Below are 17,302 nucleotides of genomic sequence, written 5' to 3'. Positions count from 1 at the left end.
CACTGCAAAAAATGTAAATCTAAATAAGTCATTTGTTCTTAAAATAAGTGCATTTTTTCTTGAATTGAGGAGGTAAGTGAGACACTTTGCCAATGGAACAAGACAATTTACATTTGAAATAAGAAAAAACTATTGCATTATCTTATTTCAAGTGCATTTTATCTAATCATCTTATTTTAAATGTAAAAACACTTATTCCATTGGCAAACTATCTTATTTACCTGCTCAAATTAAGGGTAAATACACTTGATTTAAGAAATTTTTACTTAATTTCAGATCGTTTTTGCAGTGTACCTGTTGCTGATCTGACTGGAATTTGTATAATCTGGAGGTAGTCAAGCTTCTTTGTGATTACATCCTCTCTGTGCAGTAACCAGAAGCCCCTGTAGTGGAACAAACTTAAACAATGATGCTGCCACCACCATGCCTCAGGTATAGGAACATTAACCCCGTGTCTCTGGAACCAAACAGTTCTTGTGTCATCTGATCATTTTCTCCAGAAGACATCTGGGTGGTGCATAAATGCAGCTGCTCAGACTGTGGGCAGTGGGCTGAGAGTCCAACAGCGTCCAGTAGCTGGAACTTTGAACACATTTTGACGGTTAAAGAAATCATCAAGAGATCCAAGTGACAGTGACTTCATGCTGATGGATCTCCATCAGGGTGCAGGTTGGAATATCTGGACCTGATCGCAGCTCATAAACTGATCTTTCTGAGTTCATTCTTTAAAACATCAGAGAAAGAAACGTTTTGGACCGATGTTGCAGTCTGACTAAACCCACGTCTGACTAAATGGAGCAAGTTGAAGAATATCTGGAGGCACCAGCTCCTGCTGGGGGCCCCGCCAGGAACCAGGAGCTGATTAGCACATGGAGATAAAATGCTGAGCTGGTTAAACGTGTTAGCAGCAAACTAATTAACATCCATGATCTAAACAGTCGGAGTCTTCCTCTGTGGGGGCTTCCTGTCCACCCCACCAGGGGCGCCCTAATCTGACGCCCTGAATTAGCATTTGGTTTTGGTGTCGGGGGGAGGGGGGGTATGGAGATCTCTCACACATTGGAGCTTCAGCTGTTGGACAGATGAACTCACATCTGCACTGCAAAAAGGATCTAGAAATAAGTAAAAATGTCTTAAGTTAAGTATATTTATCCTGATTTTAAGGAGGTAAATGAGACAGTTTGCCAATGGAGTAAGTATTTTTAACTCTTAAAATAAAATAATTAGAGAATATTCACTTGAAATTAGACAATGTAGTTGTGTTTTCTTATTTTAAATGTAAATTGTCTTGCTCCATTGGCAAAGTGTCTCTTTAACCTCCTCAATTCAGGAACAAATGCAGTAATTTAAAGGAAAAAAATGGCTTATCTAGATTTCGATTTTTTCCAGTGTGACTTTAGACTAAACAGGCTCACAGATTTCATACAACCCTTATTTCAGTTTCATAATAAAAATAAAAACAGAACAGAAAAACCGTCAACATCAAAAGAATCTGTTTTAAAATTAAACCCAGTAGAGACGAGAGAAACGAGTGAAAAAGGATCCAAACATGTTGCAGTTTTCTCTCAGAACCTTATCGATGAACCAGACCAGCTCACAGAATCAACGCTTCCTCCAGCAGCCATGAGCAGAAGACTTCGTCTATCATCTCAGCCTCCATGTGGCTTCAAAGGTTCTGATCCATCTGGATTTTACAGAGAAAATGGAATCACTGTGTAAAGGTCAACCCTGCTTTAGTAAAGGAGGTCTAATGCGTTTGGTCGGGTCGGTCTCAGAACATGGTGGGAGTGTTGGACATGTTGCTGAAGGACAACCTTGTTTCTCTCAGAGTTGCATTAAAGGTTGCAGCAACCAGCCTGTTAACGGACTTTAATCCTCCAGAACCTTTTTCAGGTGGATCTTCTCCTCCAGAGCATCTCAATGAAAGGTTTACAGCAGAAGTCATGGATTAGGGGACTGCGGATCCGGACCCAACCTGATTTAAAACATTTATAAATTACCGCATGTTGTCTAACTTCACTTGCGCCTCTTCTCCTGTTAATACGGTAAAGCCCTGGGGAGCGTCCGGCTCCAGGCTGCACGTGATCCAGATGAGCCAATGAGCTGTCAGTCTGGGTTGCTGCTGCTGCTACTTTTATGCTGCGTTCACACCGGACGCAGCAGGCGCGACAGAAGCAGTGAGTTTACATGCAAAGTCATTGGTTGACGCGCGTCAAGGTGCAGCAAAAGGTCCCGCAGCGCGTCGGGCGCGTTTAAGCATCTGATGCGCGTGGCGCGCCGCAAACGCGCTGCTGCTCGAGATGGAAAAATTGAACTTTTGCTGATCGACGCGCCGTGTCAACCAATCAGAGAAGCTGATCTGGGAGCTGGCAGCGAGACAGACACATCGCTGATGATCAGAGTGCTATGATTACTCCTCTGAAACAGTTTATTGACGCATAAATTAACTTAAAATGCAGAAATCTGCCGGCAGAATATGTTCGCTTTTATTATCCTGCTGCCTGCAGTTTGGATTAATTAGATGAAAAACACCTACCAGCCGCCGCGGTGAACCGCGAGGAGGCGACCCGGCCAGAGGCTGCTGATGAAGGGATTCCTACTGACAGCGCACCGCTGGTATGTGGGGGTCTGAGCGGCTCCGACAGAAATAATATTGGAAGGCAGGATTGTAATCTGGATGAACTGACTGCACAGATTAAGTTTTCAGGTGGATTTTCTCACTTAAAAACATATTAAAACTACTTTATTCCCACTGATCACAGCAAATATAGCTGCAAGGCAGAGAAAGGATAGTGAAGCTCCGCCCAACGCGCGTCAGAACTAACTGGTACAAGCAGCAAAAATGAAGCAGCAGACGCGATTTTGCTGCTCTTGCTGCGTCCGGTGTGAACGTAGCATTTGACACAGCAGGCAAACCTGTGGCAAGCCGGGCGATGGGAAAGAAGGAGAAGACCATGAGAAAAAGAGAGCAGAGAAAGTGTGGACTGCTGGAAGAACTGTGGTGAACTGGTGAAAGAAAAGTGAAATGGCGTGCTCAAAGATGACCCTGCACATTTAGAGGATGTTTGGCTCAACCTGCTGCTGTGAAGCAGGATTCTCCACCATGAACAGAATCAACAATAAATCTGGATCCAGGCTCAAAATGAGCTCCTTGATATGTGCTTGAGAATGGCTTAGTCTCTGGTTAAACCCAGGTTTAAAGCCTTGCAGGGCAGCCTAAAGCCCACTGCCAACATTAAGACAGAAAAAAGAAAGAAAATAACAAACCATCAGTTCAGGGGTTTGAGAAAATATGGGAATCAGGAAATTATCTATAAACCAAACTGAACGATTGTTGTTCTCTAATTAAAAAAAAAAACGTTTAGATTTTAAAATGGGAAAAAAAAAATTTTTTATTCAATAATTCAATGTATAACAAGGAAGCATAAAAACCTTACTTTATTTCAGTGTTAAATTCTGTTTAAAGTAACAGATTCAAATTAAAAATGTCTGGTTGATGATTTTCTTTATTCAGACCCGCTGATTTTTAATGAGTGTTTATAGGATGGATAGAGCAGCAACATGTTCTAATGGCAGCAGATTCATGATCCAGAGTCTGAGAGACTCGGATCTTCATGCTGGACTTTCTGAAACAACTGAAAGCAGAAATGATCTGAATTCACTGAATATTTGTTAAATATCTTTTTTTTTTTTTTACTTAAGCTGTAAATAATCGTCTTAGCAGCAATGAGTCCCAGCGGCCCATAGGGGGCGCTGCAGCCCTCCTCTTCAGCTCCTCCCCTCCCCCGCTCTGATCACCTTCTGCTGGTTTGTTGGTCTGGAAACGATAAAACTGTAAAGTCCGACTTTAGATCCGGACTCATTTCGATGCATTATTATTTCCAGCAGGTTTCTGCAGAGACCTGAATTATTGGAGCGGAACACCTGAGCAGGAGAAAGTTTTCTGTTCCAGCAGTGAACTCAGGTGTGCAGGTGAGAGATAAGATCTCTGCGGTGCAGAAGAAGAGTTTCCTCTAAGATTCGGTTCTGAGTTCTGAGGTTGGAACATGTTCTGGGTCTGAGCGGGACCAGGTCTGAGCGCAGGCTGTGTGTGTGTGTGTGTGTGTGTGTGTGTGTGTGTGTGTGTGTTGCGCCCTGGCGGCCCCGCCCCCCTCCCTCCGCCTATAAAGCCTCACCATGACAGCTCAGAGGTTACTGAGCAGCAGGAATCAGCCCCGCAGCCCGCAGCTTCACGCAGCTCCTCTCCACGCACACTCAGAGTGTCACGCAGCTGGACGTCTCGCTGAGCGCAGCTGGTCTCACCTGAGAGCCCCACCTGAGAGCCCCACCTTCTCTAAAACTGGATTCCCGGAGCTCCTCGCCATGCATGCCCGGCTTTAGGTTCTCCATGGAGCTCTCCAACCTGTACGAGGCGGCGCCCCGGCCCCTGATGAGCAGCTTGACCCACAACCAGCAGCCCTCCTCCGGCTACAGAGACCCGGCTGACCTCGGCGGTGACATCGGAGACAACGAGACGTCCATCGACCTGAGCGCCTACATCGACCCTTCAGCCTTCAACGACGACTTCCTGGCCGACCTGTTCCACCACAGCTCCCGGCAGGACAAGCTGAAGATGATGAGCGGAGACTATGACTCTGTGTCCCAGCAGCAGCTCTACATGTCCGGATACATGGACTCCAAGATGGAGCCCTTCTACGAGCACAACCCGCCGCGCATCCGCCCGGTGGCCATCAAGCAGGAGCCGCGGGACGACGAGGACATGAACCTGAACCTGCCGCCCTCCTACCACCACCCCCACCCTCACCCTCACTCCCAGTACTCCCAGCACCACCAGCAGCCCCCCCAGCAGCAGCAGCAGCAGCAGATGCCGCACCTTCAGTACCAGATTGCGCATTGCGCGCAGACCACCATGCACCTCCAGCCGGGACACCCGACCCCCCCACCGACCCCGGTGCCCAGCCCCCACCACCAGCACCCCCACCACCAGCAGCAGGGCAGCCTGAAGCTGCTGGAGCAGCAGCGGGCTGGAGGGAAGTCCAAGAAGCACGTCGATAAGAGCAGCCCGGAGTACCGGCTGCGGCGCGAACGCAACAACGTGGCGGTGCGTAAAAGCCGCGACAAGGCGAAGATGCGCAACCTGGAGACGCAGCAGAAGGTGGTGGAGCTGACGGCCGACAACGACCGGCTGAGGAGGAGGGTGGAGCACCTGACCCGGGAGCTGGACACGCTGCGGGGCATCTTCAGGCAGCTGCCGGACGGCTCCTTCAAACCCATGGGCAGCTGAGGGAACCGGACCGGTTCTGGACTGGTACTTTCTGGATTTACTGGAGGGCCTCTCTGAGGAACATCTGGACAGCTTCTCCTCAGTTTCTCCTCCAGCAGCTACAAACTGAACCAAAAGAAATCCAATGATTTAAACCCCAGCAGACTGGAAGCAGCTTTGGTTCTTTTATTTCTGAATGAACCAAACTCAGAACTTGTTACTGGACCTTCATCTCACTGACTAAACTGAAAGGAGGGAGACGGACTCATTCCAGAGGCTTTTCTCTCCACGTTTGTGCCTTTTTGAGAGTTTTGTGCATAAAGCCGATAAGCTGATCCATAGAGCCGCCAGCAGAGCTCAGCTGGTTCTGTGCCTTATTCTCACACAGACTCAGCAGCTGTCAGAACCGTGCAGCTAAGGAAGGAATCATTGGACCTGGGTTCAACCTGTCTTTCCTTTATACATGTGCTGTGTTCTGTGTTTGTAACCATCTCCATGAAGTGAGCTGTTGACCCTGCAGATGGTCCAGAACATCCAGGATCGAGGACTCGGACCCGTGCTGCTTCATGCATCCTGCAGGGAAACCTCTGCAGAGACGGAAGCAGCCTTTCACATGCACTATAACCTGTAGCACCTTGTCTCAGAGACATGAGCGGTACTGATCCGGACACAAACAGAACTCTCTGCACATATCCCAGTGTTTTCATGTGGTTTTATTTTTCTTTTATTCTGTGTGTAAATGTGAACGGGTTTCTATGCAGGGCGGCTCTTCCTCTTCTCCTCTGGTGAGTCATCCTCACACGGTGCCTTCAGTGACCTTTGACCCGTGACCAACGGCTCTGTTAGAATCATTTTCAGGCTTGTGTCAGCGAGGAAGAAGCACTTTTGTTTCTGTGTATTTCAAACTTTTTGACCCAAGTGTAAAATAAGTCACTATATAAATATATATATGAATGAATATGAAACACAAAAAATACAAAAAACAAACATCTGAAGCATTTTAATAAAAGAACCTTGTTTTATCACATCCTCCTGGTGCTTCTGGACGTTTTTCCTGACCTCTATTAAAACTGCAGCCAGCTGACTGTTCCCAACGTTCGTATTTAACCTGGTTTTAGAAGCAGATAATAAAATGTTTTCCTTCGTTTGATCTTTGAGGCATGTTTTCAGCTTCACTCAGATTATTGATTTAAACAAATCCGACGGGTCTGCAGGTCCTGATGCGCTGCAAAGCTGCAGCTTCAAGGTGGTTCTGGTCCAGTCAGCGCTCAGCCTGCAGCAGACCATCTGCTCTCAGCATCATTCATAAGCTGAGCTTTAATCTGAGAGAGGAGCTCAGCCTGAGCAGGAAAATGCTCTAGGAGAAGAATCAGAAATGGGTCAACATGTTTGACCAGACCAGATGCTGGTATTTCAGCCAGAACAGAACCTCCTCATCAAACAACAGCAATCGGCAGAAGTCCGTTCTGGTCGGATCTGTTTTCATCTCAGTTCTGAATGAATTACTGATGGATTCTGGTGATGTTCTCGAATCCCAGCAGATCCTCCTGTTTCTGTAACATCAGACTCAGAAGAAGCTGCTGAGGCTCACAGTCACCCAACGCAGCAAAACACAGTTTCTCTGTCGCTTCAGGCGCCGTCTGTTGATGAGCTGGAACTACGCAGGCAGGCAGCTGGATCTAAACGTTAGAACCAGAACCGAAAGGCAGTAGAGGAGGAACATTAGAGAGATCAGATTAGAACTGGATCAATCATTGTTTCTGTCGGAGAGGGAAAAAAACAAACAAACCAGATCAGCATCCCCCACTACCGTGCTTTAAAGCCGGTCTGAGGCGTTTGTTCTAATCTGTGTTTCACTGTTCTGTCCATCGTGGTCCAAAATCTCTACGTCGGCCTCCTCTATCCAGAGATTCTTCTCCTTCATCCAGATGCAGATTTTCTAACATGAGTTCAGCTGCCCTCTTGGTTCTGGAGAGAAGAAGATTTGGTCCGTTCCCAATAACCCAACCGACAGTAATAAACACAGAATTCAAATGATCCAGCTTCCAACAAACAGAAAATGACGTTTTAAATTGAATTATTCTCCACGTGTTTCTGTTTACTGACACAATAAGGATCGGCGCAGCGAGGCAATAGTTTATGTTAGATGTTTATTAGATGTTTGTGATCATTTAAAAAAAATTTAACCTAAAATGAAATATAACCTTTGATGTAAAGAATCACAACATAATCAAATACACCAAACCTCAGCGCTTAATTCGCTTCATCTACAACTCTCTGTTACATTCAAATTCATCACATTTTCCTCACCTTTCCAAACATATATGGGAAATAATTACAAGATATAATCAATAATAGATGTATAATTAATTAATTAATTAAACAATTATGAAACCTATTCCAAATTAAAAGAGGATCTAACCCCCCCCTCCTGTTAAGGAACATGTTCCTCAGCAGTGCTTATTTATCTTTATTAAATGAACGATTTCTTCAAAGGTTAAATAAACTCAATACTAAATATATTCTGTTATTAAATGTTTAAAGAACAGAACTAAATCTGAAGTAGAACCTGGTTTTCCTGAGTCGTACTTCCAAATATTCTGGCCTCATTTAGACGATTGGATTTTACTCTGAACTGATGACATTCAAAGTTTAGATCGGAAAATATACTGGTCTATAATGTCTAGAAATATATATTCCAGACTCAGTTAATTTGGTCCTTCTTATTGGAAAATATGATACCGATTGCTACAAATGGAGAAGAGTAAAAAACATATGAGAAAAAAAAAAAAGAGAGACTTCTCATCCAATAAAACACTGAAAATATCTTAAGGTTACAAACAGAGGCAAGCATAATCTAAACAGATAATCTCTCCTCACCAAACCCTTATGGTCCAAGATTTTCAGTTGTTGGACACTTATAATCTGAGCACTTTAACCCTCATGTGCAATAAACTGGTTTAGAGTCATGACCTTTAACCTACTGAAGCAAAAAAAGAATAAAAAGTATTATGAATATGAGCTAAAACACAACTTTTTAAATCCAGAGTTAAAATCAGAGGAAACAGAACAAATAATCTGATTCAGATTAAAACCAAAATGAAAAAGAATAAAACAGGGTTATAATAGAAAAAGAAAAAAAAAAAAAAACAAGGATTATAACAAAACCAAATCAACACTGGATTATGACAGAATACAAGAAGGATAAAAACAATAAAACTGAATATTTAGAGAAGAATAATTATCTAAAACAATAAAACATTGTTATGATGGAACCATGGGCGGATCTACAGGGGGGCAAGGGGGGGGCAGCTGACCCCCCAATATAGAGCTTTGCCCCCCCAGCTGCCCCCCTAACTTTGATGATCCAAAAGCTGTACCTGTAAAAACAACCTGCCACTATGTTCACAGGATTCTCAAAACAATACATTTACCAAAAGGTTGCAATTTAGTTTTTTATTTTTAATGTATTATTTGCCACCGTCCGGCTCAGTCTGTCTGACACACACACACAGTCTGCAGCGTCGCGGTGGCTCTGTAGTGTGCAAACCAACTGGAGAGACTGAGCTGTCCCAGGGCATCTGAAGGTGAAGTGACTTTTACCAGGTGTAGTTTAAACACACGTTTCACTTAAAAGTTACATTTGTAGTCAATATCTGCTAAAGACGATTAGCAAAAACAGCGAGTGTGTCGGTCAAATCCTTCCCTCGGGATTTGTAAGAGCACTCTTCCCTTTGATTAATGTTAAGAAAAAAACAGCTTAATAAAAAAATACAAAATATTTTTTGTATCCATAACGTTAACTGATTTACTGATGGTAACCGTTATGCCGTCGTTACGTTACAATACGCAGGCTACAGTGTTGATTTGATTAGCTGAGCAGTCCTATAAATCCAATTCCTCTCAGATATCGCAGCAATGAAACCAGGTTATAACTGGGGAAATAACAAATACAATAGAATTAAGTAGTCTAAACATAACTGGTGTGTGAATGTGATAAATCTTTCTCATTTATATTTGTTATATAGGCTATACTACAATACCTATATATATATATATATATATATATATATATATATATATATATATATATATATATATATATATATATATTAGTGCTGTCAATCGATTAAATTTTTTTAATCGCGATTAATCGCATCAATGGCTGAGTTAACTCGCGATTAATCGCATTTTAATCGCAAATTTTTTTTCTGATTGAAAATCATTTAAATACTCTCGATGACATACAAAAAATACATACAGGCTAGGTTTGTGCCAATGTTCTTTTTTTTTTATGAAAACAGGTCACAGACACTGATTTATGCCATAGAAACATATGGCAAGAAGATGGGGAGGCATGTAGCAAAAAATAACAAATATGTAGCCAAAAAAAAGGCCCTGAAAACAGGCTGATGTAAAAGACAGTCTTTACAGTTAATACAGTCTTTTGAACAAAGACAAGCATTTTACCCTACTGCTATAAAATGCAGTACAGTTAACATTAGATGTTAATTAACCAAGATAATAATGAACAATTTTCAATCAATACATCAAAATCAATAGACCGACATCACTAGATGGAGGTAGTCTATGCTCTAGAAAGTTACTTTTTAGCCTCTTAACAAAAATGAGAACACACACACACCCACCCACCCACACACACACACACACACACACACACACACACACGATACCGACCTGTGGCGTACACAGACAGCAAGAGTGCCGTAGCAGATTCCATTTCACCTCAGTAATCTGTTTTCTCAGCGTATTTCAGGTTGCTACTAGTTACCAGACACTCAACTTGTTTGTTGGTGGTGGTGCTTAAAGAAAAGGCACTAGCGCCACCCAGTGTATGAGCGTCTTTTTTCCTTGAGGAGCTCCGCTCTTGAAGCCTATGAGAAATGCATAGACTGGGGGAAAATAGCCCCGCCTTCTCGCAGGCTGCAGCGGGATGTACTTGGAAAATTGTACCATAAAACCACATAGCGTTAATCTCACGTTAAAAAAATTATCGCCGTTAAAATGGCCTCGCGTTAACGCGATAATAACGCCATAATTTTGACAGCACTAATATATATATATATAGGTATTGTAGTATATGCTACTTAACTTATAAGTTCCATGGCCCTACAGTGTAGGCTAATGAAATACAAGGATAACCAGAGGTTTTCACAAATTGACTTTTGCATGCAAATATTACTTCATAGGCCTAGCCATGAAAAGGAAGGCTAAAAGTGGGGATATAACCAGCTTTTTTGCAAAGAAAATTCCAACAAGTACACAAGAGGAAGAGCGCAAGGGAAATGAGGGAGAAGGCAGTAAACTGGAGAGCCCAGGAGGGTCAGTGCAGGAAAAGACTGAAGGAGACACAGAAATAAGTGACGAAGAAGAGGAAATACATGAGGGAGACACAGAAATGAGTGAAGGAAATGAGGAAATAAGTGCAGGAGCTGAGGAAAAAGAAGAATCAGTGAGAGATGAAGAGGAGGCTCCAGATTCAGAGAGAGGAACAGACGCAGGGAATGATCAGGAGGAGGAGGAAGATGACAGAGAGGAAGAGGGTAGACCTGAAATTCTCCCTGGACCACATGGTATGTTTTTATTCTTCTTCTATATAAATTGCCATACAGAGGGATAATATATGTAATGCCACATATGTATTAGCTATGTCCATGTACTGTTCAATTGCATTAGATAATCATATATGGCACTCTTTGTTTTTTAAGATATATCAAAATGCAAAGGTGATGCAGCAGTGCAGCCTGATTTAAAGACATTTCCAAAGACACAACATGGAGCAGCAAAAAGAAGCTTCCACAGGGAGTGGTACAGTTCTTGGCCATGGCTTGAATATTCCATGTCTAAAGATGCAGCATTCTGCTTTGCATGCAGACATTTTGCACATTTTAAAAACAGTGTATTCACTTCAGAAAATGGCTATTCTAACTGGAAGAAGGCCACTTCCAAAGACAGTGGGTTTAGTGTACATTCCAGAGCAGACACACATGTGAATGCAATGATTGCATGGAGTGAGTTTAAAAGAATGGCCAAGAAAAACACAGCTGTCTTGGGAATGATGGGAGATGAAAATCAGAAACAAATAATCGAAAATCAAAAGTACATCAAAACTTTAGCTGAAACCTTGCTGTTGACAGCCACTCAGAATATTTCCCAACGTGGCCATGATGAATCAGAAAACTCAAAAAACAGAGGAAATTTCCTTGAGATTTTAGATCTTGTGAGTAAACATGATGCCTTAGTGAAAAAGCGGCTGTGTCAGGGTCCCAGAAATGCTAAATACACAAGCAAAAGCACACAAAATGAGATTTTGGAGTGTTAAGCAGAAATGGTGAGAGAGGAAATTATTAAAGAGGTTAAAGAAAGTGAGCACTTTTCTATTTTAGCTGATGAGACTAAAGACATTCAAAAAAAGGAGCAGCTATCTCTGGTCGTACGATATTATTACAATGGTGTGGTTCAGGAGAGCTTCCTTGAGTACCAGAATTTAGAGCACGCAGTAAGTTTGACAGAGAAAATTATTTCATGTCTAGAAAAGTATGGACTGGAATACAAAGAGAATCTGGTAGGCCAAGGCTATGATGGGGCTGCAGTCATGAGTGGCAGGTGCTCTGGGGTCCAAACAAGGGTTAAAGAAGTTGCCAAACATGCATTTTATGTTCACTGCAGGGCACATTGTTTGAATCTTGTCATTGTGGACAGTGTAAAAAATGTCCCAGAAGCTGCATGTTTTTTCACTTTGCTGGAAAGACTGTACACATTCATGTCAGGCTCATATGTTCACATTAAGTGGATGGATGTTCAAAAAGAAATGTTCAGTGGTGTGCCACCACGAGAACTTCCTAGGCTAAGTGACACTAGATGGGCCTGTCGCTATGCTGCATGTAGAAACCTTATGGACAGGCTGCCTGCAGTAATAAGAGTGCTGGATGAAATTTCAGATGAGGCTAATCCACAGAGAGCTGTAGACGCAAGAGGACTTCGTTCTCAAATGGATTTTAATTTCATAGGGCTCCTTGCAGTCTTCAGAAAAGTTCTAGGTGAAACTAAGATTTTATCTGAGATGCTCCAGTCAACTAATGTGGACCTTACCAAAGCAGCTGACCTTACTGAAACCCTCAGACAGACATTGGAAGATTATCTTAAAGAGGAGAGCTTTAATGACCTGTGGAGTACAGCAATTGACACATGCAATGGTTGTAACATTTCTACTATTGTCAAATCCAAAAGAACCAAACACACATCTAGGATACTACATGATACTCTTGTAACATCTACACTTGGACAGCAAACACACATTGACAGCAAAGATGCCTTTAGAATAGGTATATTCATTCCCATCATAGACTCAATGATCAGTGAAGTGGACAGGCGCTTTTCTAACTCTAGCAGTAAAATTATGAGGGGTATACAAGCTTTAAACCCATCCAACAATGACTTTTTAAAGGAAGAATTAGTTTTGTTAGTGGCTGAGGAATACGACTCTGACTGGCAAGACTTAAAAACTGAGATACACCAGGCAAAAAGACTTCTTGAAAGAAGCAGAGCAAACGGCAAAGTAAACCCGTCCAGTCTGACGGAGTTTGTGACATTCTTGGTGCCTTTTAAAGAGGTTTTCTTTGAACTTTTTCGCCTGTGCAAGATTGCTATTGTTTTGCCAGTTAGTACTGCTGGGTGTGAGCGAAGCTTTTCCACTTTAAAGCTTGTAAAAACTCACCTGCGCTCAACCATGGCAGAAGACCGTTTGAGAAATCTGGCTGTTCTCAGTATTGAGAAACAGCGTGCAAAAGCACCAGATTTAGATAAGTTTGTAAAACGTTTTGCTGCTAAGCACAACAACCGTCGCCTTAAGCTTTCTTAAAGAAATGGCTGACCATGGGTCATTTGTGGTTTCAGGGCATACGTTTTTAGGTAGAGTATTGTCCGCTGTTTCATACTTGTAGTCCACTGCATCTTGGACACAATTATTATAACAAATAAATTAAAGGGATTTTGCTTGTTAGACTTTTACTTTTTAAAAGATGCAGTTTTTTTTTGTTTGATCACTGCACTTTGCTTATTCTGTTGTGAATTTAAAAGAAAAACTTTGTAGTGTGTAAGGGCATGATTAAACAACAACTACTGTAGTTTAAAAGTGTTTTGTGCAGCTCACATATGAGGATTCCCATGTACCGTCTACTTCTGCCACCCTGCCAAGACCTCTTGCCACCCCTTTGCCCCCCCATGTAAAATTTTCTAGATCCGCCACTGGATGGAACGCATCCTAAAACAAACAAGCATAAAAATCACAATAATAACAGAATATCCCAGATTAAAAACAATAAAACAGGATTGTAACAAAATAAAATTAGCGTCAAAAATGCAGATTACAGGCCCAGAACAGAAGAACTGGACAACATGAAGAGTAAAAAAATCAGAACCCGGTCCCCCAATAGAACCACAATAAAGTCCTGATGAATCAGAATAAAGCCAAAAGAAGCGGGACAGAACCCAGAGAACACGTGGAAGGAATTTATCATGATTCTAGTGCCGCTGACAGGGATGATGGAGCCGCTGAAGATCCCAGCAGGAATCATCTCACCCAGATTCTGAACCAAGGTGTTCCAGACCAGGAACTCTGGCTAGATTGGCAGCTTCCAGTACCAGATCATTCTGCAGCAGACCTTCATGTTGCATTTTTAATGGATCCAGTCAGAGATGTCTCTAGAAGGTCCTCCTGGATCAGAAAGGAGGGTTGTGGTTCAGCAGAACCTTCAGAACCATTGATCATCAGATCTCTGAGATGAAAAACCGTCAGCATTTATTCCTTAATGCAAAATTGAGAAAAAGTCCAAAGTTTAGGGAAACAGAACCAGCTTATTCACACCTTCAATGATGCTCTCTTCAATCTGAGCCCATCGGGTCACAGCCTCAGCGTGTGCATCGCTAAATAAAAACAGCAGAATTCCCCCCAAAAAAAGTCAACCCGCTCATCAGAGACCGAGCAGAACCAGCATCTATCAGCTGATTTATGGGCTTTGGTTCTGAAAAAGGAAGAAAACATGTGTTGGAGGAAACCGAGGGCCAAGAATGAGAGCTGAGAGTGGATCCAGATCAAAAGTTCACAGAAACATGATAAAACTGGACCTTTGGCTCAGAGGCGAGGTTCTGCTTAGGAGGAGGAGGAGGGAGGAGGATGTAATCCTTCAGGAAAAACTCTGCAGATGTCCCCTCTGCATCAAAGGACTCCCAATTCCAGAGCATCTTAGGACCTTCTTTTCTGCTCCGGCCCCATGGATCCTGGTTTAAGGAGAAGCAACAGACACATGCATCCAGGAAGCTCCAGAACCAGAGAAGGAGATTAAGAGAAGTTCTACCATAATGCCCAAACATCTGATTAGTCTGTTGTTGTATATCTGAGGGAGGAAGCTGCTGAGATGAAATCCAAGAGTCCAAACCCTCCCTGCTGGTAGGAGAGGATCCATATTTCCTTTCTTCTCAAAGATCAGAACATTTTAGGGATGCACGATATAATCGGCCCCCTATCGGTATCGGCCTTAAAACTGAAAATCGGACATCGGCCCCCCCACCGATATTTAACCCGATATTTGATCAGCTTCTGAGTTTCTAAAGTCTGAAAAAAAAAAGAAATATTACTTCTTCTTCTTCCTCTAAAACTTCTTTTTTACAGACTTAAAAACTTCTAAAGACGAGGGAAAAAATATTGATCCATTAAAATATACCAATATCTTCATATGCTGATATATTGCCATTTAAAAACACCATATCAATCTCTTTTACTAATGAAATATTGCTATATGTCATCGTTATGCTACGAAATCCCCCGAAAATTCACCAAATGTTGCCATATTTTTATATCTTGATATATTGACGCGGTATCGATCTATTTTACTAACAAAATCTCACAAGAATTTGCAAAATATCACGAGAGTTTGTAACAGAACCATGACATTTCACGAGATTTTGAAAGTAAAATAGATCGATACCGCGTTTTTAAAAATCTATTTGATATCAGCATATGAAAATATATTTGAGTTTATTATTTTTCAAAGTGTCAGAAATGGATAACAAAACTGCTATTTTCAATGACTACTTATTTTTGTCCAGCTTTAACATCGGTATCGATATCGGTTATCGGCTACATGAGTTTTAAAATATCGGCATATCGGATATCGGCCAAAATCCCAATATCGTGCATCCCTAGAACATTTAACAGCCTCTCAGCACAAACTGACCAGAACCTGAAGTCTATGTGAGGAAAGCCTCTGCTGGTTGGAACCTTCTGGATGTCTGAGGAACAGGAAACATGGATCAGAGCTGCTGGACCAGAACCAATGATCTCCACATGTTCCTGACATTATGTATGACAGATCCAACATGAAAACGTCCTCTTCAGAACCAGAGAGCCCTTATAAGAACAGTTCTGATTAACAATCATTAGTGATGGAGATGGTCCCAGAACCTTGGATGGAGGGGAATTGATGGATCTGTCTGTGAGGTTCTGGTCAGTCTCTAAACGAAGAAGCTGAAATAGATGTTCATCAGAGCAGAACCAAGTTAAAGCATCCTGATTGTCTGGGCAGCTCAGATCAGACTCAGTTTAAATACTCTGTGGTTTAGAGCAGCTCGGAGTGTGTGAATAAACCCAGACCTGTTCTTTGGTTCTTGGAGCGAAGCTGTGTGATGTTGGCTGCAGCGCGATCCAGCGGATGGAAGAGATTAGCCTGTTAGCGGCTGGAATGTCTCCTCCGCTTTCATTCTCTCCTTATTTCCATGTTCTGTGCAGAAATCCTTTTCTGGGCCCAAACCAGCTCCTCTCCCAGTCCAGGCCTGGTTGGCTGGACTTCAGGCGGAATATTGCTCTCTCACGGCCTGCTGATCTGATGTTGATTCCAGGTTCCACAGTTAGGATGTAATTGGCTGTTGCAGCTTATTGAGCTGAGGTTAGGAGGAGACGTAGGGAGAAACCTCACAGTAGATCATCTTCATGTCATTTTAGGGTCATTACTGTCAGACCTTCGTATTTCAGATGATGATAATGCTGCAGAAGATAAACAGTATCACTGCGATAACTCTGCTACTAATTTAGCAGGAAAAACAGTCAGGCAGCAAACGTCCAACCTTTATGTGTTTTAAGCCCGATGCTCTGATGCCATCTACCTGCTCACACTGTACGTCTAAAAACCAGGTGGGTCTCAGCTCCGCAGTGAGATGGCGCTACTCGGACTCGTCTATCTGGAAGCCAAACCAGTAGCAGAGGAACATGAAGCTCACTAGAGTGAAACGCGCTGCCTTGGATATTTGGGCGATTTAGTGCTGAAAGCCCTAAAAAGAAAAGGAGACGACGTATTTGGACAAAGACATGGCTGAGCTAACGTGGCTACTACGGTCTGTCAGTTTGACAGAAAGAACTCCATTTCACTCATTGCCCCCCCGCCATGATACTGGGTTTACAGCAGAGAGGAAGAAGAAGAATGTTTGCCCACTGAGGGATTTGCCTTCGACGGTCGGGAAAAGATCAAACATGTTTGATTTTCTCCCGACCTTACGATTCCTGATCCGGAGGTCGTCGTGAGAGGCTGTTCGCCCCTCGTTGCCCCCTGTACACTACACGACTCACAATGCATGATCAGGATGAATGTTGGCTCGATCGAAAGATTCTCGCACAGCTAGAAAGTCGGACCGAAAATCACGGTGTATGCCCGGCTTTAGACTAAGGAACAAACTGCTGTGGAGATGCCTTCAAGACGGACAGATGGAGGATGGATGGAGGATGGATGGATGGATGGATGGATGGATGGATGGATGGATGGATGGATGGAGGATGGATGGATGGATGGATGGATGGATGGATGGAGGATGGATGGACGGACGGATGGATGGATGGATGGATGATGGATGGAGGATGGATGGATGGATGGATGGATGGATGGATGGATGGATGGATGGATGGAGGATGGATGGATGGATGGATGGAGGATGGATGGACGGACGGATGGATGGATGGATGGATGATGG

At 42.9% G+C, this 17,302-nt stretch overlaps 1 protein-coding gene across 1 annotated transcript; it reads left to right on the top strand.

Moving 5' to 3' along the window:
• Positions 1 to 4,147: 4,147 nt before the first annotated feature.
• cebpa (CCAAT enhancer binding protein alpha) lies at positions 4,148 to 6,291 on the top strand. The gene has a single exon (XM_038267426.1). It carries the CDS (start codon positions 4,367 to 4,369, stop codon positions 5,282 to 5,284), a length of 918 nt encoding a protein of 305 aa, XP_038123354.1. The 5' UTR covers positions 4,148 to 4,366; the 3' UTR covers positions 5,285 to 6,291.
• The last annotated feature ends 11,011 nt before the right edge of the window (positions 6,292 to 17,302 follow it).

The sequence above is a fragment of the Cyprinodon tularosa genome, unplaced genomic scaffold (assembly GCF_016077235.1).
Source record: "Cyprinodon tularosa strain WSP-4 unplaced genomic scaffold, ASM1607723v1 ctg672, whole genome shotgun sequence".
Lineage (NCBI taxonomy): Eukaryota > Metazoa > Chordata > Actinopteri > Cyprinodontiformes > Cyprinodontidae > Cyprinodon > Cyprinodon tularosa.
The sequence above is the reverse complement of the archived record's forward strand: the minus strand, read 5'-3'. Positions and strand labels throughout refer to the sequence as shown.